A 22,427-nucleotide genomic window follows, 5' to 3' on the forward strand; every position below is an offset into this window, starting at 1 on the left:
CGCACTCTCCCCCATCGCCAGTGAACATCCAGGGAAGGGACATTGAGATGGTCACATCTTATAAGTACTTGGGTGTTCATCTGAGCAAAAACTGGACTGGACTCATAACACCACTGCACTTTATAAAAAAGGACAGAGCAGACTCTGCTCAGGAGGCTGAAGACATTCTATGACTCTGTTGTGGCCTCTGCCTTGTTCTATGTAACAAGGCTGGGGGAGCAGCATCACAACAGCTGACAGGAAGAGGCTGGACAAACTCATCAGGAAGGCCAGCTCTGTCCTGGGATGCCCTCTGGAACAGGTGGAGGAGGTAGGGGAAAGGAGGATGACAGCCAAGCTGTCCACCATGACAGATGGCGCATTTCCATTACACAGTTCCAGCTCTACTCGACTCGGTTCTATGACTCCCACCCCCTCCAACACACACTAACTGCACTGAAGAGCTCCATCAGTGATAGGATGCTACATCCGAAGTGTATGAAGGAGCGGTATCGCAGGTCACTCCTTCCTGCAGCCATCAGACTTTACAACAGATACTGCTCCAAGTAATCGGTACAATAATATGTTTAACAATCTGTGCAATAACCTGGGCCTGCTCGGATGAGAGGTGAAACGTCTTTCAAGACAAACTGACAAGCTAGTTGAGAACGATTGAATGCCCTGAAGCTTACAATGAGCTGGATGAATGAGGATGACAGGCCTGTGCCATAATCTGTGCAATATTTCGGTACATAAAAGTCTGTCAGTACATAACAGCCTGTAAATACTTATTTCCGATACATAACAGTCTGTAAATACTATTTATACTATTTACGTTTCTCTTTCTATCCCATCCTTTTGTATATACTTGCTGTGTTAACTTGCATGCACTTGTTGTCTTTTAACATTCTATTCACTTTATTGATGCTGCTGTGAAATTGGAATTTCCCCTCGTGGGATGAATAAAGGCATATTCAATTGAATTGAATTGGAGGTTTTACAGCTGCTGCTGCTGCTGCTATTCTGCCGAGGTATTGACTCAACTTCCTTTTTGTAACACTATCTCTCTCTCTCTCTCTCTCTCTCTCTCTCTCTCTCTCTCTCTCTCTCTCTCTTCTCTCTCTCTCTCTCTCTCTCTCTCTCTCTCTCTCTCCGTCTCTCTCTGTGCGAGAGTGGCTTTTGAAGAGCAAGGTGAGAATCAGCTGCTGTTATATAACTGTTGAATAACTGTTCAACTTACAGATGTGTTAGGACTTCTGTCAGGGAGTGATGAAATAGGGCACAGAGGGGAGAGGGAAGTGTCAGAAGACAAACAGAGCCAAAGCAAATATTCAGGAAAAGAAGAGGAGAAATCTGATACTCAGCTGTAAACACAACTCTGGCTGTGGTGAGTGTTTTTCCTGTTTCTTGGCTATTTTTGTTACCTTCTTTCTCTTCCCAGGGAGGGTAAATACTATCACGTACAACTGACTATGATTTCCTTTGGAGAAGTTCTAATACTCATGCTATGTCAACATGTAAAATTTTACTTTAAAAACTAAGTAATGTTCAGCTAGTATGGATGAGATATTCTTCAAGTATTCAAACATGAGCATTTCTGTACTTTCAAATATGCCTTCAAATGCATGTTTTCTACAAATTTATTTTGACTCTACTCTCAAGTTCTTTGAAAGCCTAATATTACAGGCACCTGCTGTCTTGCCAACCCTGTAAGAGTAGCATTTATTTTGTTAAGATGCAGATAAGCATGATTGCATTGAAATAAATCAACAGTGTGACTAGACTAACTCAGTGTTGTTGACTACTGAATGAAGTGAATGGTACTGTCTTTATATAGCTCTCGTCTGAAAACGACTCTTTTCTGCATTCACCCATTCACACACATATTCATACTACATGGCTAGGCCACCTGTTCCTTCCAAGCTTTTTTAACCATTCACACACCAATGGCACATCATTAGGAACAATTTGGGGGTCATTGTCTTGCCCAAGGACACTTTCACATGTAGAACGGGGATTGAACTACCAATCTCTGATAAGTGAACGACCATTCTTGAGCCACAGCTGCCCCTACAGCTGCTGAGTGTGCAGAGACAGTGTTGGAAGTGTTGGAATCCACTCAGTGAATCTGTTTGGTCTTTCTATAGTCTGTCCTTTTTTTGACACTGCTATAGAAGCACCAAAGTTTCATCACTGTTGTAACAGAACAGAATAGAACCCAATAGCAGTGCTACCTGAATGTGGGAGTCTGTTAGAGTCTTCACTGGTGGCGAGCAACAGTTTCAGGAATTGGCAATCCCACCCAGCAACAGATCCAAGAAGGGCAAGGCAAGGATGTGGTTGGGTACAGAAAGCTGAGGTAATTACCAGTGGGCAGGAGAGCAGTTGAGGTCAAAGGCAGGCAAGGTCGAAAACGAGAAAGCAGTCTGATACTAATTGCTGGAGAGTCTTGCATGTAGGTGAAGAACAATCTGACAAGAGTGAGTGTGAGGGAGCAGCTTAAGTATAGCACTGATTGTGACTAGTCTCAGGTGTGTGCTACGGTGATTGGACAGGTAAGCATGACTGAGAGGTGAAGTATGCTGGCTGAGCAGGTGTGCAGATGAGGGAGAGAGTGGCAGCAGGTAAGGAGCTGTCACAACTGTATATGGTAAACCCACTGTGTTGGCTCAATGCAGGAGCATTGAGAAGTTATTTCTTGGAACTCCACATGCACAATAGAGAGGGCAAACATTTTAATATTTATATACAGCTCCATTTTATTATTTTGTGTGTGTGTGTGTGTGTGTGTGTGTGTGTGTGTGTGTGTGTGTGTGTGTGTGTGTGTGTGTGTGTGTGTGTGTGTGTGTGATTGTATAGCTCCACCATCTGGCCAATCGAAACAACTTTTTATCTGAGTAGTGGGTGAGATGTCTTACCTGCCAAGTTTGACAACTGTAGCTGTTTCTGTGCCTGAGATCCAGATATTTTTCAGACACAAGAACAAGACAAAGAATAATCCTGGGAAATAATAATAATAAGGCATGCAGATGCTAGGAGAGAGAACCAAGTTTCATTTTATTAAAGTCAACAGAATTATAGAAATATGTTTTAAGTTTACTGTATCTCCCCCTCTTGGTAGAAGAGTTATGACCTGTTAAGTACATGAGGCCAAGCTTTAAAAATTTGGAAACCAAGCACAAACTGTAAGAGATACACAAAAACGGACGCAGAGGTTTTGTTCAGTCGTCTAAATATGGTATGTATAGACACTGGTGATGATTAGATGAAATGTGTGCCAAATGAAGCCAAAAAAAAATGTGTTTACCAAAAAATCTGCAAATGGGCTTTGCATATATCAGTCAAATCAGCATCATCCAAGGACTGTACAAATACTGTTTTGCTCACAGTTATCAGCCAAAACATAAAACAACTAAGAATTGACCACATGTCAGTGCTAGTGGTACCATGTCTTAATATGTCAAGTATTTCCAGATTGGGTACCTGTCCATAAAGTTTGAATACTTCTGTAGTTGACATTTAAATGTTTGTTTTTATCATAGAATTTCATTGTACATTTTAATACTAAAATAATATAAAATCATTTAAACAAGTTAGTGTAAAGAAAGGTAACGGCATACATCACCTGAAGAAAGTGTATGTTCTGACATTCAAAGAAAGTTTCTGCAACAAACAGTACAGAAGCAGACACCAGAAAATGCACAATAAATGTATGGAGCCTGTCCGGGGTCATATGGCAGAAAAAGATATTGGTGGGAAAATCAGTACTCAAATTTATTGAACAAATTAACAACATGTGAACACAAATCAATCAACTGTGTGCTCAGTTTGGCAACTCAGGCATAATTAATAAACCATAAGCACAGATGAATGAACCATCCGAACAGATTGCTTAATAGAGCACACCATTCAGGGCAAACAAGGCTGGAATACCAACTGGGCATAAAAAGCAACTACCCCTGTACCTCAGACCTCCCGAGGCACCAAATGCCCAACATTAACTGTGCGTCAGTTGGTTTTGCTAATATCCAGTAATTAATTGCATATTTGAACATTTAACATTTGAAGCAGAGAGATGTTGAAGAGGAATAAGAGAAATTATTGTGGAAGACCAAGTCCCTCCATGGGATGTATCATTGGCAGGTAGAGAAAGTGGCTGAAATCAAGAAATCCTACCAATGGTGAGAAAAAGCCAGCCTGAAGGGATGCACCGAAGCCCTGATCATGGCATCACAAGAACAGGCCTTAAGCACCAGATCCATTCTGATCCAAGATGCAAGCTGAGACAGTGTACTCAAAGAGGCCTTACCAAGTGGCTGGAATAGTGTAAAGTATGGATAAGTCCCACACACCACCAAAAGTGGTTGAGAACAACAGAGATAAGATCCTGTGGGACTTCAAGTTCCAGACAGCTGCTGGCTAACCAATCAGACTTTGTGGTGGCTGACAAGTAGCAGAAAAGGACAGTTGAAATAGATGTGCCAATTCCAACTGACAGTAACTTCAGAGAGAATGAGCATGAGAAGATCAAGAAGAACCAGAGCCTCAAGGAACAATTGGAACAGATGTGGAGGGTGAAGTCCAAAGTGGTCCCAGTGATGGAAGCATAAGGGGCTGTTACCCCCAAACTGGGAGAACGGCTCCAGCAAATCCCACGAACACCATCTAAGGTCTCTGCCCAGTAGAGTGCAGTCCAAGGGACACCTGAGACACCACACAGAACCCTCAAACTCCCAGGCCTTAGAAGACCCAAGTTTGTGGAAGACAACGCCCACAGCAGGGCGGGGAAGATTTTATATATATTCATTTTCTGCTTTTTTTGTGACACCTTTTATTAATCTGTGCTTTCACTTTTCACTTGCTGGCTATAAGCAACAAATGACCTGACATTAACACTACTTAATCTACTACACAGAGTGTCAGAGGCCCATATCAGCATTCTTATTGTTTCCATGAACACATCTTGACTGAGGGTTCCTCCAGTTTCTTCCCCCCTACATTTTATTAATTTGGTCAGTTGGTTGGTCATTTGGTCAAGCAAACAAATAAAACCCTTGTTTATTTGTTTGCTTGGTTTGTCAATGCATTCACAAACAAATTCACATCCATATAGTGAACAATTTTTCAACAAATATCAAAATGAAAGTATCCTTTCTATAAAACATCATTTATCCATCTAACCGTAATTTAAAAAGACATTTAACCCTGTGACTAATTTATAACCACATCATGCACCTATAGTAAGCTGCTGTGGAGGGACTTTAATGTGAACACATGGACGTGACTTTGAGGCACATGTCTCATGATGGCAACAGCAAGTCTTAGTCACATCCTGTTACAGGTCCATGGGCTGTTATTTCAGACTTATCTATTACTTATCTGTTGTTTCATCGGCTCATTTGCATCAGTGTGGTTTACACATTTGCTTGCTCTTAAAATATATTCAAATTATTACCAGGAAGTAGCACTCACATCATCACGACTGTGCCCTCACAGAATGTGTGACGACAGTATATTCATTTCTTGATCAAATTTAATTCCTATGAAATGCTGGCCATAAGTAATAGCTTATATGCAATTGTTTACCTGTAAAATATTTAAGTTAACAAAGGATGTTCATGCAATATCTTAAACTGTATAAACAAACAAACAAACAAACAAACAAACAAACAAAAAAACAACTGTGAAAACTGTACGTGAGGGCTGACTAAAGAGTAGTTTCGTCTAAACTAAACATTTACTGTGGAAATAAGTGGCTTCCTCAAAGATATCAACATGATCATTTTATCTGACTATTAATGCATGTTGATTATTATTATTGTTATTGTGGTGGTAGTGGTTTGGTTGTTTATTCCAACACACATTTCAGCCATGTGAACCCACTCATAGTTGAATTGGTAAAGTCAGAATACACACAGCCATTTGATAATCATGTTTTGTAGGGGGTTAGGTGTAGGAAAGGCAGCTTATCCAGAATGCTCATCAACATATCTGGGCATAGACTCCTGATCTGCATTCCAGTTTATCCAAAAGGTATTGGATGATGAGGTCAGGGCTTTGTGCAGGCTAGTCCAGTTATTACACAGCAAACAAAGGACACCATTACTTTATGAAGCAGGCTTTGTGCTTGGGGGCGTTGCAGTGTTGAAACATGAAAGGGACAAACACAAACAAACACAAAGTTGGAAGCACACAGAATTGAGTTGTAAAAGTGCTTTGCGGTATCTTCAGACTTTTTTTTTTGTTTTACTGTTGTCTTAAATGTTATAGCATGCTATGTAGGATGTAGTCAAGTAGGCTGAATCACTGGAAATGTGACTCAGTATGACCTGTTATACTGCAAACATTTGTCAATGAGGACTGCACAGCAATAGGCATGATATTTTTCACCTATTAGCATTCTGTTGAGGCAGATGAACCAATGACTTAGAATCTTGGGCATTTGGGGCAGTGTATATTGGGTTCTCTTTGTGAGACAGGCCCTAGACTATAACAGAATATCATCATAGGCTTTAAAATGGTGATGCTGTAGAGCAGCGGTGCCAAACTCAAATACACAGTGGGCCAAAATTTAAAGAATTGTCAGGGGCCGGATTGTTTATTGAAAACTGATTGAAATGACCTTATTACACATATTGAACCCAGAACCAACACAGCCTATAAGTTATTGCTTATGAAACAACATTAATCATTAAATAAATGAAAAATCAGTTGCATTCATTTCTTATGGCTTTATCTGCAGCTTTCCATAGTCATTTCTACATAGCGGGTGACCGGTCCAAGACGGCGGCCCCACGGCTCGTCAGCGCTGATAGGCAGTAGTGGTCGATGCGGCGTCTACTCTATATCTCTATGGTCTGGTCCTAAAGGACCAGGGCATCCCTCGGGTCGAGTCCCCCTAGTGGCCTGGCGCACTTTCGTTTTGTGGAGTGAATTTGCAGCGTTTCTCTCTTGCAGTTGTTTTGGGGTTGTGGGTGTTTTGATATTTGCAGCATTCTTTCGCATTTGTTTTGTGTGTTTGTAAGTTTTTGCTTCTGTTTCGTTTCTGTGATTGCAGCATTTTTCTGTTGCATTTGTTTGATGTGTTTGTTCTTGGCTTTGCATCATTCCTGTGTTTTTGCAGCGTTTTGCCATTTGCTTCGCGTTTGCCCTTGTCGGCCACCGTAAATTTCAAATGAAAACATTTTCCCACAGGCCAACAACACCCAAAAAATAATTTCCTTCAATCAAAAATCAAACAGGCCCAGTGGTAGCAAGAAAAGAGTGCAAAAAGTAAATCTATTAAACCCGAGTTTGCTGCTCTCTGATGCACAGTAGTCTACGCCAGATACTTGAACCTGAAACTAACACAGCTTATAAGACTGTTTTTATCTATAACAACATCCATCCATCCATCCATTTTCTATGCCGCTTATCCCTTTCGGGGTCGCAGGGGGGGCTGGAGCCTATCTCAGCTGTCAACGGGCGGGAGGTGGGGTACACCCTGGACCGGTCGCCAGCCGATTGCAGGACAACATATACAGACGTACAACCATTCACATTCACACCTAGGGGCAATTTTACAGTCACCAATTAACCTAATGAGCATGTTTTTTTTGGTCTGTGGGAGGAAGCCGGAGTGCCCGGAGAGAACCCAGGCATGCACGGGAAGAACATACAAACTTCGCACAGAAAGGCCTGACCCGGGAATCGAACCGGCGGCCTTCTTGCTGTGAGGCACGCTGCTTTGCCACCGTGCAGCCTCTATAACAACAATAAATATTAATACCAGAAAAATCAGTCTCTTATGGCTCTTATGCAGCTTTTCCAGAGGAATTTACCTGTCATGGTGTTTCGTTTCATAGTGTCCTCTTACGTTGTATTCTTTGATTACAGCCACACTGTCTCTGCACAGAAGACAAACAGCTTTGTCCGTCATATCAGCGAACATATACTCTGCCTCCCACCTGCCTTGAAAACCCCTGTTTTCAAAGTCCACCTTCCAATTAGCCATTTCTTGGGGGAGAGGGTAGCTGAAGGTTGATCACAGGTAACAAGCTCCCTCAGGCTGCTGATGAACCAGTGGGGCAGGGACTTTGATTGACGTGCCAACACACTGGCAGTGCATTATGGGACTTGTAGTACTAGTGGTACGTGCACTATATCGGCGGGTCAGCTCTAATAACAATTAGATATTTTCATGCTGGCCAAAAACAATTCCATTGCAGGCCGGTTTTGGTCTTGAGTTTGACATTTGTGCTGTAGAGGGTCATCAGTGCTCTTCAGGGGATTCTGATATTCAACAAAATGTTACCAATTGACAGCTTTGGTCTATGAGCAGCTGTAGCAGCCTTTAAGTACCCACCTTCTGGAACCCTTGGTTTTCAGCATTCTGTGTGTGTGTGTGTGTGTGTGTGTGTGTATGTGTGTATGTGTGTGTGTGTGTGTGCGTGCGTGCGTGCGTGCGTGCGTGCGTGCGTGCGTGCGTGCGTGCGTGCGTGTGCGTGCACATGTGTTCATGTTCATAGATGGAAGTCTACACTGTAACAGTAGCAACTGGTACATCAGAGTATTCAGGCACCAACAACTACATCTTTGTGACTCTGGTGGGGGAGAAAGGCGAGAGTGAACGCACCCTGCTAGACAACCCTGGACTGGACTTCTGTCGAGGAGCAGTAAGTGTATGGAATGGTGGTGTGATAATTTACTGATAATTTGCTGATGATAATTTAATTTACTGTGAGGTGAACTGCATAGTCTAACAGCTGATCTTTGATCTGGCTGATTGAATCCATGACACCATGTAATGCAAAGCTTTCTCTTTATGGATCTAATTTGGTCATTCTAGCATTATTTGTCACCCTCTGTCATGGCCATGCACCAACCTAGAGATCACTTTGTAGTTTGCCAACATCCTGACATTAATCAAACAACTTTGAGATTAATTCAGGACCAGAATCCTTGTTTGCTGTAACAGTCCTGTCCAAAAAGTGGAGGATGTGTTAGTCTGAAGGCAAAACTCTTGTTTTACACGTCAATCTGCCAATTCTCATCTTCGATCATGAGCTTTGAGTGTGAAAGAATGAGATATGAAATGTGTTCCCTATGCAAGGTGGCTGTGCTCGGCTGCAGGAGCTCAAGCAACAGGAGCAGCTCTGAGTATAACTTTTGCTCCATCGTATCAAATCTGAGGTGGTGCCAGTTGAGGTGCATCCTAGACCTCACCCAGTACACAATCAAATGTGAAGCAATCCCTGACCAGACCCAGAACACACTTGGGAAATTACATACAGTATCTCATCTGGTCTAGGAACATCTTGGGATCCCTCAGGAAGAGCAGAAAGACAAGGATGATGCTTACATTCATATTTAAAACACAATTTTCAAGGCTGGAGTGATTGCAGGTTTATTTGATACACTGACATTCTCTTTCTTGTTTGAATGTTTCAGACAGTGAAGCAATTACTTTGAATGCAGTTGTGTTTGTGTTTGTATGTCTGACTACTTTTACAGCTTGTAATGACAGTTTTTTCCTTTTTCCTCCTTCATCTCCATTAGGTGGATCAGTACAAGGTGACCAGCCCCTCACCATTAGGCTCCCTGTTATTGGTCAGACTGGAGAAACAGAGGTACTGGGTGGAAGATAACTGGTTCTGTCGTTACGTCACAGTGGAGCCTCCAGGTGAAGACCAAGTGCTGATATTCCCCTGTTACCGTTGGCTTATAGGAGACGTCAAGATGGAGATAAGAGAGGGAACAGGTAGGAATGACTGTAGGCATTTTTAATCAACTCCTACTGTCAAGCTGTAAAACTACTGCCTTGGTGCCTCTGAGAAAGGCAGCCAACTCCATCAAATATTGGGTTTTATTTTTGTGCTGCCACAAGGTCAACATTCAAATGGTGGTGTGTGGACTGATCCTTCTTTCAGCTGTTTTATAATCTTGTGGGATGCTAGGCTGAGACTCAGAAACTTCTGAACTTCATCACCACTGTCCATTAACATGTGATCTGTATCTGTATCTGTGTCATTTGTGTAAATGCAGCAGAATACATTGTGATCTGAATGCTAGACCACATCTGGAGGTGGGTTTACTTGCACTGCTTTCAGATCTCAGCCAGGTGCAAATGCAATCAGTGTGACCACATTCACGACAAAAATCCACACAGTAAATTGAGTGGTCACCTAACTCCACTTCTTCTTGTTATCTCAAGATACACTTTAACCTTAACCCTAGCAAAAACAAAACAAAACAAAACAAATTATTAGCAAGTAAGTCCTCCTTCACAAAAAGAGATATAAACATGACTGATGCCTGGCAATGGCATTACATCCCTTAACCTGGAAAGTTTGTTGACAAGTCCGACAGTTCCACCTAACTCATTTGCATATTCAGATCCCAGTCTGTGCAAAACAGAGATAAGGTTTATTAACACCAGGTGTACATACAAAGGCTGTGGATTGTTTGTCATTACACAGATCACATTATTCTAAATTAGCACGCTGACCCTACTTTTTACAAAGCGACTTCACATTGATATAACAATGACTTCATGGTGCTTTCAGCTAACGATTGTTAACATGTCAGATTTAATTAATTTAAGGATTTCACTGCCGGGCTGCACAGTGGCGCAGCAGGTAGTGCACGTGCCTCACAGCAAGAAGGCTGCCGGTTCGATCCCCGGGTCAGGCGGGGCCTTTCTGTGTGAAGTTTGCATGTTCTTCCCGTGCATGCGTGGGTTCTCTCCGGGTACTCCGGCTTCCTCCCACAGACCAAAAACATGCTCATTAGGTTAATTGATGACTCTAAATTGTCCATAGGTGTGAGTGTGAGTGTGAGTGTGAGTGTGAGTGTGAGTGTGAATGTTTGTTTGTCATTGCATGTTGCCCTGAAATCGGCTGGCGACCGGTTCAGGGTGTACCCCGCCTCTCGCCCATTGTAGCTGGGATAGGCTCCAGCCCCCCGCAACCCCGAAAGGGATAGGCGGTGTAGATAATGGATGGATGGATTTCACTGCCAGAAAGTTGTGACACGTATCACCCCGATCGATCATGGCACGTCTCATGTCAAGCAGCTGTCAATCAAACTGACTGTGTGTGCAGTGGCTTTGCTAGGGTCTCTTGGGACTCAAAGCAAGAAATCCCTGGGTCCCCACCCCACCCGTGCATGCTGCAAAAATTTGTTTTTTGTCTGTTTGTCTGTGTTGGCTGTATCAAACAGGCTGCTTTAACGTTACATCTGGAATTAGTGATGAGAAGCATATTCCCACAGTTAGGACTGGGGATGATGTTATGAACACACAGCAGCGACTCACCTGGCTGTTGAAGAGCTGCCACTCTTTCTTGCCAACATTTGTGTTTTTTGACTCAGTCCTCCTCCGCCAAGGAAACATCATATAGGTCTGGGTACTGTAGCCACAGCTCAACAAACTTTTTCTCTTTCATTGTAATTGTGAAAAAAACAGCTCTTAGAGCCGTGAAGTGAACAAGCGGAGCCGGCTTAGTTTTTTTTTTAATTCTCTATTTTTTTCTGTTCAAGCTGCACATGACTGGTCAACCAAATGATGTGTGGTGGCTTCTGTGGTGTGCACTGAGAAGGAGGGGGAGGGGTGGGAGTTAAAGACACAGTACACAGACACAGACACAGACACACACACACACACACACACACACACACACACACACACACACACACACACACACAGAGCCATGGCAGAGCCAAAATGTTGGAAAGGTGAGAAAATGAGTGACTGCAGGAAATGCAGTAAGATTTGATATAAAGAATGTTTTGTATATTAGTAATTAATTTTACATTATTTTTGGTGATAAATTAATTAACAAAAAATCTGAGGAGCCACTTGGGCCACCGAAAGATTCCCAATACTATTTTGTTGTCCCACGTGACAGCAGTAACCTCAGCATTCCTCCTCCTCCTCCTCCTCCTCCTCCTCCTCTTCACTATGGTTACCTGACTGGATCAAGCACCTGATTGGTTAACGCTCAGGAACATGTGTGGGAGACCAGTCAAGACAAAAAATGACATGCTTGTCTTTGCGTCAGGGTGTTGGTTTAGTGTGTCACACTACAGGAGCACAGATGACAAAATCATGTCAAAATTGGGCTAAAATGGTGTAGTCTGACCCTGGCCTTAAGCAGCCATAACATTCTCAATTTGTGGACAGGGGCCCTTCACTTCTACCCCTCATCTCTGTGGGCCACCACCCTCAAAAGTTGGGGCAGTAGGCATGAGCCCGTTTTGGTCTGATCTGTTGCTAAAAGTGCACTGTCCTGTCTCTCTCCTCTACCTGCTTCTGCAGCGAAGACATTGAGGGACGACTCCATACCTCAGCTGCTGGCACACAGGAAGACAGAGCTGCAGGAGAGACAGATGACTTACAGGTCCACCTCACATAACAACAGACAGATACAGCTTGAGTTTAGTATTTGTGTGTATAAATATTTGAACCATAATGTGTGTTACGTTCTCTCAGATGGATAACGTGGTCTCCTGGGGTTCCCAGATGTATTGACGCTAAAACAGAAGCAGATTTGCCCCAAGATGTCCGCTTTGACAATGAGAAGAGGAGCGACTTTGAACATTCCTTACACTATGCGTAAGTGGTGTGTGTGCGCACGCACATGTGCGCACATACATACATACTTTCACTTCCTGGAGACTTACCCTTACCATATTCATAACCACTACTTGCCTAACCTCAACCTACCAAACCTTAACCCAAGCCTTCATGCTAAAATTTAATGATTTACATTATGGGGACCTGGATTTTGTCCCCACAAGTAAGGTGGGTCCCCGCAATGTGACTGTGTAAACAGACTCATGTCGCATGCACGCACGCACGCACGCACGCACGCACGCACGCACGCACGCACGCACGCACGCACGCACGCACGCACGCACGCACAAATAATTTGGAATTGCTTCTTGATACCCAGTTCCAGTCTTAATACTAAAATAAATGGATAAACTTGTGGAGGCCTGCTTTTTGCTTTTTGGTCCCCAGATGCCTGTGAATATTCTCATTCATCCAGGTCATTGTAAGCTTCAGGGCATTCAATCGATCGCAACTGGACTTTGTCAGTTTGTCTTGGAAGACGTTTCGCCTCTCATCCGAGCAGGCTTCATCAGTTCATGCACACCAGACTAGATAGGACAGCTCTAGTCTAATGAAATGGTGTTAGGTTCAAGTATTTATTCTCTGAGTGAGGCCAACCCCCAAAACCAAGGATGGTATCACTCTATTGTGAGGCAAACGATCCCCATTAAGGCGGGGTAGGGTGCGACCCTTGGGTGTCAACGACAGTCGTCTGCCTCGTTAGTGTCCCATTCTTGTCATTGGGAGGCTCCTTGAGCCATGTGTGAATGGCTTTGTTGTTTATTTTCAGAGGCTAAGTTTTTGAATCTCTTTGGAAGAGATGAAAGGACAGCATTGTATGTGGGAGATAGGTGGTGTCTCAGAGCTCCCCCTCTGTTCAGAGACGGTTTTTCAACCTTGACATGGATGGCTTCTCTCACTCCTCTTTCAAACCATCTGTCTTCTCTGTCCAGAATATGCACATTTTTATCCTCAAAGGAGTGTGCTTCCTTCTTGAGGTGCAGGTAAACAGCTGAGTCTAGACCTGAAGAGTTAGCCCTTCTGTGTTGTGCCATGCGTCTGCTCAGTGGCTGTTTTGTTTCCCCAGTATATAAGTCTGTGCATTCCTCACTGCACTGGACTGCATACACCAGATTGTTCTTCTGAGTATGAGGTGTCCGGTCTTTGGGGTGCACCAGCCTTTGTCTGAGAGTGTTCCCAGGTTTGAAATGTACTGGGATGTTGTGTTTGTTAAAGATTCGCCTGAGTTTCTCTGATACACCAGACACATATGGAATGACAATGTTATGCCGTCTGTCTCTCTTTTCTTCCTCTGTCACCCTGTTCTTTCTGGAAGCGGCTGAACTTTTCACAAAAGACCAGCTGGGATAACCACAAGTTTTGAGAGCATCCCTCAGATGTTTGTGTTCCTTGTCTCTGGCCTGTTGGCTGGTTGGGAGATGCACGTTAATTCTAAACACAAACGATTACCAAGACAAGATTTTTTCACTACTCAATGACAGTAACACATATGAATGCCTGAAATGAGACCCAACCAGCGGGTACAAGAGAACAATCATAGAATATTTGCAAAGTTTACAGAAAGACGGAGCCATTGACCGTTTGCAATATCACAGGTTATACCCACAAGAGTCCATCCCAGGCATCTATGGACTCCCAAAAATAGGAGCGCCTCTCAGGAGCGCCTCTCAGACCTATTGTCAGCAGCATCAACTCTGTGACATACAACATTGCTAAGTTTGTGGCCAACATCTTAGCACCACTGGTTGGCAAAACGCCACACCACATCCAGAACTCTATGGACTTTGTAAATAAGGTCCGGGACTTAAAACTAGACCCATCAGAAACAATGGTTTCCTTCGATGTCACATCGTTGTTCACATGCATTCCAACTCAGGAAGCAGTGGAAACAGTGAGGCGGCAGTTGTTACAAGACAACACTTTGCAGAACAGAACTACCCCTAACCCGGAGCAAATATGCCATTTACCGGAATTTACTGGAGATTAAAAACCACCTATTTTAAATTCAGGGGGAGGTTTTACAGGCAAAAACATGGGTGTGTGATGGGTTCACCAGTATCCCCCATTGTGGCTAATCTGTACATGGAGAACATGGAAAGAACGGCCCTGAACTCTTTCAAAGGAACAACACCAAGTCATTGGTACAGATATGTGGATGACACATGGGTAAAAATCCAAAGCCAAGAAGTGCAAGCCTTCACCGAGCACATTAACTCAGTGAACAAGAACATCAAATTCACTCGAGAGGATGTCAAGGACATGAGTTTGCCTTTTTTGGACTGTGATGTCCACATTGGAGAGAACAGGAGCCTCCATATTGGGGTTTACAGAAAACCTACTCACACAGACCAGTACCTCCTTTTTGACTCACATCACCCACTGGAACACAAACTAGGTGTTATCAGAACTCTCCAGCACAGAGCTGATAATGTTCCAACCAGCCAACAGGCCAGAGACAAGGAACACAAACACCTGAGGGATGCTCTCAAAACTTGTGGTTATCCCAGCTGGTCTTTTGTGAAAAGTTCAGCCGCTTCCAGAAAGAACAGGGTGACAGAGGAAGAAAAGAGAGACAGACGGCATAACATTGTCATTCCATATGTGTCTGGTGTATCAGAGAAACTCAGGCGAATCTTTAATAAACACAACATCCCGGTACATTTCAAACCTGGGAACACTCTCAGACAAAGGCTGGTGCACCCCAAAGACCGGACACCTCATACTCAGAAGAACAATCTGGTGTATGCAGTCCAGTGCAGTGAGGAATGCACAGACTTATATATTGGGGAAACAAAACAGCCACTCTGCGATCGGCTGGCGACCGGTCCAGGGTGCACCCCGCCTCCCGCCCGTTGATAGCCAAGATAGGCTCCGGCCCCCCCGCGACCCCGAAAGGGATAAGTGGCATAGAAAATGGATGGATGGATGGAAAACAGCCACTGAGCAGACGTATGGCACAGCACAGGGCTAACTCTTCAGGTCCACACTCAGCTGTTTACCTGCACCTCAAGGAGGAAGCACACTCCTTTGAGGATGACAAAGTCCAGTTGAGATCGATTGAATCCCCAGATGACAGTTGAGTTCCTACTGTACAATCAGACCTGATGAACATTAAATACATATGTACGCTTCCTTCTCATCAGCTTGCTTGAGTTGTCTCTGAAGAAGCTGGCCATCAGGTTTGGGAAGTCCTGGAATGACATGGATGATTTCAAACGGATCTTCTGGAAGCTGCGAAGCCCCATAGCTGGTGGGTTAATACACACACCATCTTCATAAAAGCAATGCCACTTTAATATACACTAATCCATAGTATTTTTATATGCAAGAATATATATTTGCTTTTTATGCATGCATTTATGGTCTTGTCTTATAAAAACTTGTTAAAAAGGCCATTTATTGCATTTTTTTGCATCAATAACTGAATGAACTAAATAAATGAGTTTTATGAAATGGATTTTCCATGCCACATCAACATAAACTCACAACACGGGTGTATCACGAAATTTTTCTTTTGTTGTGATGCAATTAATGCATACATAAAAAGAAGATACATATAACAAAATGTTTTTGTTTAGGTATTTTAAATCTTCCATAGAGGATCTTTTTTAACTTTTACCTTTAAAGCCCCATATGTAGAATTTTTTTGTGGTCATATCATCTTTAAAATGATTGTCATGACATATGTTTGTGATTGCAGAAATATTTGACTATACTAGTGAAACTGGGGTTTTCAGATTTTCAACTACCATTTGAAATCAAAAATCTGAAACTATCAAATCCTACACACAGGGACTTTAATGTGAATACAGTTCTCTCATTTATTTTAGTTTCCTGTTTGAACATTAATATTTGTCAATGGTCGTGGGTTACAGTTAGAATTTTTGGATGCAGTTTAAGCTTCCATGGCCTTCTTCTTTGGTTTAAAGTGAAGGCCTGGGTAGGAACGAAAGGGAGTGGTTTTCTGTAACAACAATTTGACACATACAACCTCATTATTTAGTAACTGGCCAGGATTGTGTGAAATGAGGCAGCGTCTGCACTTCTCTCTCAAGCTCTTCACACAGCTACTTGCGTCATTTTTTGTGTGAACAACCAAGTGCAATACCTTGAATTCCTTCAAGGAGAGACTAGCCAAAAGAGTGCAGTTAGTTTCACTTTTGCCTCTTGCGGTGGGCAGACAACCTACTTTGTTTGAAGAATTCTGAGATGTTGATCCCTGTGATTTCACTGAAAATTAGCTGAGTGAATAAAAACCTTTTGCTAAAAAAGATGAGAACAAGATTGTTTGAGAGTCATCTCTGCAATTAAACACAGAACAGAAGTTCTGGCCTACCTCTGGTATAGCTTCTGTCAAAAAACTCGTTTACACGATCTATTGCCAAACAAGGTATTGATCATCACTCTTTTCAAAGCTGTAATATGCATCATAGACACAGATACTTTATCAAAGGCTCATGGGAAGTGTAGTTGTTCAGTCGTAACAAATAAGTAATCATCTTTGTTAATTTGAAAGGCTTGACACTTGACTAGCAAGTATAGTAGTTTATACATATTTATCTCACGATGACAGAAACCTCCAAAGCTCATTACTCACTCAGTATGTGTGTGTTTGTATCAGAGTACTGTATGGAGCATTGGAAGGAAGACTGGTTCTTTGGCTACCAGTGTATGAATGGCTCTAACCCAAGGATGATCCAGAGGTGCAAGAAGCTGCCAGAGAACTTCCCTGTCACCCCAGACATGGTGCAGAGCTCCATGGCTCTGAGGACAAACCTGGACAAAGAGCTAAAGGTGAAGGAATTCTCAACATCTGTCTGTACAATCTAAACAGGCTTTAATACAACACCACATATTAGGCAAAATAGTCCATTCATCTTATAATATCTGCCTTTCTACGTCCATTTTCTTCTGTCCAGGCAGGGAATATCTTCTTGTTAGACTATGCCATCATGGATGGGATTCCCACCAACACAATCAGAGGTAAACCTCAGTACATTGCTGCTCCACTCTGTCTCCTGTACCAACACCCAGATGATGGACTCATACCTATTGCTATACAGGTAAATCATTCACACCAATCATGCCCATAGACCTGTACTGAAATGCTGAATGAAATGAGCATGCCACTGATGCAACCTGAGAATACTGAAAAATGGACATTTTAAATGAAAAATGAAACAACTGAATGTAAATCCAAAAGAATATATATAAAACCTGTGGATATTGAATGAAAACCTGATTGAATGATTGAATTTCAAGCTCACTTTATGTATAGGAGCAGGAATGCCCTTTAATCGCTGTCAATCCTTGTCCTTAGCTTGAGCAGACTCCAGGCTTGGACGCACCCATATTTCTGCCCAAAGACCCGCCTCTGGCCTGGCTGTTGGCTAAGATGTGGGTGCGTCACTCTGAGTTCCAGGTGTTCCAGCTGCTGTCTCACCTGCTTAGGACTCACCTCATCATAGAGGTGTTTTGTGTGGCTACTCTGAGACAGCTGCCTGCTGTGCATCCTATATATAAGGTAAACATCCACACAAGTCATATTATACAGAACTATAATTTTCAGTCAGATAAAGTAATCCATGTCAGTAAACAACCCTGGGAACACAGTAGAGAGTTGTTGGCTATACTAATTCTCAATTATTGGCAGTGCCTGAATTTTCTTCAAAAGCAGAGAGAATGAGACCTTCAATTGAAACAATGTCAAAACTCAACTTTATGTATAGGAGCAGGAATGCCCTTTAATCGCTGTCAATCCTTGTCCTTAGCTTGAGCAGAAACAACATTTACCTGTTGTTTTAGAAAATTGAGTATAATCTTATTAATATAATTTCTGCACCACTAATTCCATTAGTCTTATTTCCTGTCACTTCCATGTTGGCATTTTTTTATTGCTCTTAAATTTCTCTCAACACTCATACTTGCAATAACACACTTGCTACACAGATGTTTCACACTGACTAAGACTTCCAATGATGTAATCCCTCCCCTTCCTGGAAAGCTTTTCTTTTGAAACATCTGCAGAAAGTCATTTGATGGCAGTTTAATAATAATAATGATGATCAAAAATTAGTGAATGAGAACAGTCCATCCATCCATCCATTATCTTCCGCTTATCCGGGGCCGGGTTGCGGGGGGAGCAGTCTGAGCAGGGACGCCCAGACTTCCCTCTCCCCGGACACTTCCTCCAACTCTTCCGGGGGGATCCCGAGGCGTTCCCAGGCCAGCCGAGTGACGTAGTCACCCCAGCGTGTCCTGGGTCTTCCCCGGGGCCTCCTCCCGGTGGGACATGCCTGGAACACCTCCCTAGGGAGGCGTCCAGGGGGCATCCGATAGAGATGCCCGAGCCACCTCAGCTGACTCCTCTCGATGCGGAGGAGCAGCGACTCTACTCTGAGCTCCTCCCGGGTGACAGAGCTCCTCACCCTATCTCTAAGGGAGCGCTCCGCCACCCTGCGGAGGAAACTCATTTCAGCCGCTTGTATCCGGGACCTCGTTCTTTCGGTCATGACCCAAAGTTCATGACCATAGGTGAGGGTAGGAACGTAGATTGACCGGTAAATCGAGAGCTTCGCCTTTCGGCTCAGCTCCTTCTTTACCACGACAGACCGATACAGCGACCGCATTACTGCAGCCGCTGCACCGATCCGCCTGTCAATCTCACGTTCCATCCTTCCCTCACTCGTGAACAGGATCCCAAGATACTTAAACTCCTCCACTTGAGGCAGGAACTCTCCTCCAACCTGAAGGGAGCAAGCCACCTTTTTCCGGTCGAGAACCATGGCCTCGGACTTGGAGGTGCTAACTCTCATCCCAGCTGCTTCACACTCGGCTGCGAACCGCCCCAGCGCATGCTGAAGGTCCTGGCTCGAGGAAGCCAACAAGACAACATCATCCGCGAAAAGCAGAGACGAAATCTGCGTCTCTGAGAACAGTATTTATGCTAAAAAGAGAAAGCGACATGACTCTTGTTGTACTGATGCAGTTATTGCAGAGCAGTTGTATATCATACTGAATTTAGCATGTGATCTTTTAAAGTAAAGGTAATTCCACCCCTCCTAAATGCTGTTTCCAGACCCTTGTTAGCAACAGATCAGTTGTATGTATATTATTTGAGACTTCGTCATTATTAAAGAATTTGGCTTTTATCTGAGAATGTATGGTATTTTGGTTTGATGGCAGCTTGACAAGCTGTCGGTAAAACACTTGTTTTGTACCCTTAACACTTTTCTATGTCCTCTGTTGCAGCTGCTGGCCCCCCATCTGCGCTACACTTTAGAGATCAACTGCAGGGGACGCACTCAGCTAATCTCTGCGAATGGCATCTTCAAACGCGTGTGTCTTTTTAGATGTCTAAAATAAATGGAAAGCATACTCACTTGCTGTGTTAAACAGTCTGATGATGATAGATTGATGGTGCTTATCATCGTGTTGATGGTCATGTTTTTGTGTAGGTTGTGTCTACAGGTGGTGATGGCCTGTTGATTCTGGCTCAGAGGGAGTACAAGGTGCTCACCTACCGCTCCCTCCAGCCCTGCAATGACTTCGCTGACAGAGGAGTTTCCCAGCTCCGAAACTATTTCTACAGAGAACACGGCCTCATGCTGTGGGAGGCTATACACAGGTAAACACATTGCTCATACAAGCAGCTGGCAGGACAATATTGCTGGGTCTGTTTTATTCTTAAAAAAAGGGAGATTTTAACAGTGAAGTTAGTATCTTTATTTCTAGTAATGTGATGTATTTTTGAGTGAAATGCAGCAAAGCAAGAGTTTAATGAACGCCTCATTATCCTGCATAGTCTTACAGGGAGTGTTTATCTTTCGAATTGTGAAATTGTATATATTGCAAGGGAGCAGTGATAATGATACAGGTTTGGTTTTAATTGGCTTACCCATTAGACACTTACTTAACTTAAAATTGGAGCATTTCGAACCTTCACCCCCTCATGTGAGGGGATTGGAATATTGATTTTGAAAGAATTGTTTGCATAAGGTTTTCTAAAAAGATATGTTAGAAACACAAATGGTGATCTAGATTCTGTGGGGTCTTCTTTTCTAAAAAGAAAAAAAAACACACACTTAGAGATCTCAGCCTCATTACAGGTTGTCTTGGTCTTTCTAATATGCTCTTCTGGATTTCTGCATGTTGGGCTGAACAGCAACAACAGTGACTTTTTTGATGTTACCATTAGGAGTTTCAAAAGTCTGAAGTGTGAAAATCCTGCACGTGCTATTGATTTGAGAGAATGAATTCTGTTATTTGAGGACACCACTAGATGTATCTGTACCTGTTCCAGTGAGTCAAACTGTCTAACTGTACCTCTTTCTTCAGTTTTGTCTCAGGTATGGTAAACTTGTACTATCAGTCAGACAGTGATGTGCAGGAGGACCTGGAGCTCCAAGCCTGGATCAGAGACATATCACTGGAGGGATTCACAGAGCTCCCCAGCTTTGGTCTGTTGTCTATTTTTCATTTGTTTTATTTATTTTTTTATTTAAAATGATCTCCTTGAACTGCCACCTTATCGTGGTGGAGGAGTTTGAGTATCCGAATGATCCTAGAGGCTATGTTGTCCGGGGCTTAATGCCCCTGGTAGGGTCTCCCAAGGCAAACAGGTTCTAGGTGACGGGTCAGACTAAGAGCAGTTCAAGAAGCCCCTATGAAAGAAATTAAAGCAAGGAAGCGTACGTCGCCCGGATTGGCGTCACCGGGGCCCCGCCCTGGAGCCAGGCCTGGGGTTGGGGCTCGCAGGCGAGCGCCTGGTGGCCGGGTCTTTGCCCACGGGACCTGGCCGGGCACAGCCCGAAGGAGCGACGTGGGCCCGCCTTGCCGTAGGCCCACCACCCGCAGGAAGGATCAGAAGGGGCCGGTGCTATGTGGAATGGGTAGCAGTCGTGGGCGGGGGCCCCGACGACCCAAACCCTGGACAACGACTCTGGCTATGGGGACATGGAATGTCACCTCACTGTGGGGGAAAGAGCCTGAGCTAGTGCGGGAGGTTGAGCGGTACCGGCTAGAGATAGTCGGGCTCACCTCCACGCACAGTCTGGGCTCTGGAACCCAACTCCTTGAGAGAGGCTGGACTCTCTTCTACTCTGGAGTTGCCCGCGGTGAGAGGCAGCGAGCTGGTGTGGGCTTGCTTATAGCCCCCCAGCTCAGCCGCCATGTGTTGGAGTTCTCCCCGCTGAGCGAGAGGGTCGCTTCCCTGCGCCTTCAGGTTGGGGATAGGTCTCTCGCTATTGTTTCGGCCTACGGGCCGAACAGTAGCGTAGAGTACCCGGCCTTCTTGGAGTCCCTGGGAGGGGTACTGGAAAGTGCTCCAACCGGGGACTCCATTGTTCTGCTGGGAGACTTCAATGCTCACGTGGGCAGCGACAGTGACACCTGGAGGGGAGTGACTGGGAGGAACGGCCTCCCCGATCTGAACCCGAGTGGTGTTCTGTTATTGGATTTCTGTGCTAGTCACATTTTGTCCATAACGAACACAATGTTCAAGCATAAGGGTGTCCATCAGTGCACGTGGCACCAGGACACCCTAGGCCGGAGGTCAATGATCGACTTTGTAGTCGTATCATCTGACCTTCGGCGGTATGTCTTGGACACTCGGGTAAAGAGAGGGGCTGAGCTGTCAACTGATCACCACCTGGTGGTGAGTTGGATTCGCTGGCAGGGGAAGAAGCGGGACAGACTTGGCAGACCCAAACGTACCGTGAGGGTCTGTTGGGAACGTCTGGCGGAACCCGCTGTCAGGGAAGTTTTCAACTCCCACCTCCGGGAGAGCTTCAACCAGATCCCGAGGGAGGTTGGAGACATTGAGTCCGAATGGACC

At 44.0% G+C, this 22,427-nt stretch overlaps 1 protein-coding gene across 2 annotated transcripts in view; it reads left to right on the plus strand.

The window, feature by feature from the left end:
* The first annotated feature begins 1,233 nt into the window (after positions 1-1,233).
* The window catches only part of alox12 (arachidonate 12-lipoxygenase), a 30,754-nt gene continuing 9,560 nt past the window's right edge, over positions 1,234-22,427 (plus strand). The window contains exons 1-12 of one of the 2 annotated variants that reach the window (XM_070993548.1): positions 1,234-1,366; positions 8,487-8,633; positions 9,517-9,718; positions 12,275-12,356; positions 12,449-12,571; positions 15,736-15,842; positions 17,214-17,386; positions 17,512-17,655; positions 17,913-18,116; positions 19,844-19,930; positions 20,050-20,219; positions 20,930-21,051. In XM_070993548.1, coding sequence (XP_070849649.1) covers positions 8,487-8,633; positions 9,517-9,718; positions 12,275-12,356; positions 12,449-12,571; positions 15,736-15,842; positions 17,214-17,386; positions 17,512-17,655; positions 17,913-18,116; positions 19,844-19,930; positions 20,050-20,219; positions 20,930-21,051 — 1,561 coding nt within the window. In that variant the 5' untranslated portion in view covers positions 1,234-1,366. The remainder of the gene's footprint in view (positions 1,367-8,486; positions 8,634-9,516; positions 9,719-12,274; positions 12,357-12,448; positions 12,572-15,735; positions 15,843-17,213; positions 17,387-17,511; positions 17,656-17,912; positions 18,117-19,843; positions 19,931-20,049; positions 20,220-20,929; positions 21,052-22,427) is intronic. The other variant, XM_070993549.1, reaches the window with a different exon arrangement.

This window comes from Chaetodon trifascialis, chromosome 23, assembly GCF_039877785.1.
Source record: "Chaetodon trifascialis isolate fChaTrf1 chromosome 23, fChaTrf1.hap1, whole genome shotgun sequence".
Classification (NCBI taxonomy): domain Eukaryota; kingdom Metazoa; phylum Chordata; class Actinopteri; order Chaetodontiformes; family Chaetodontidae; genus Chaetodon; species Chaetodon trifascialis.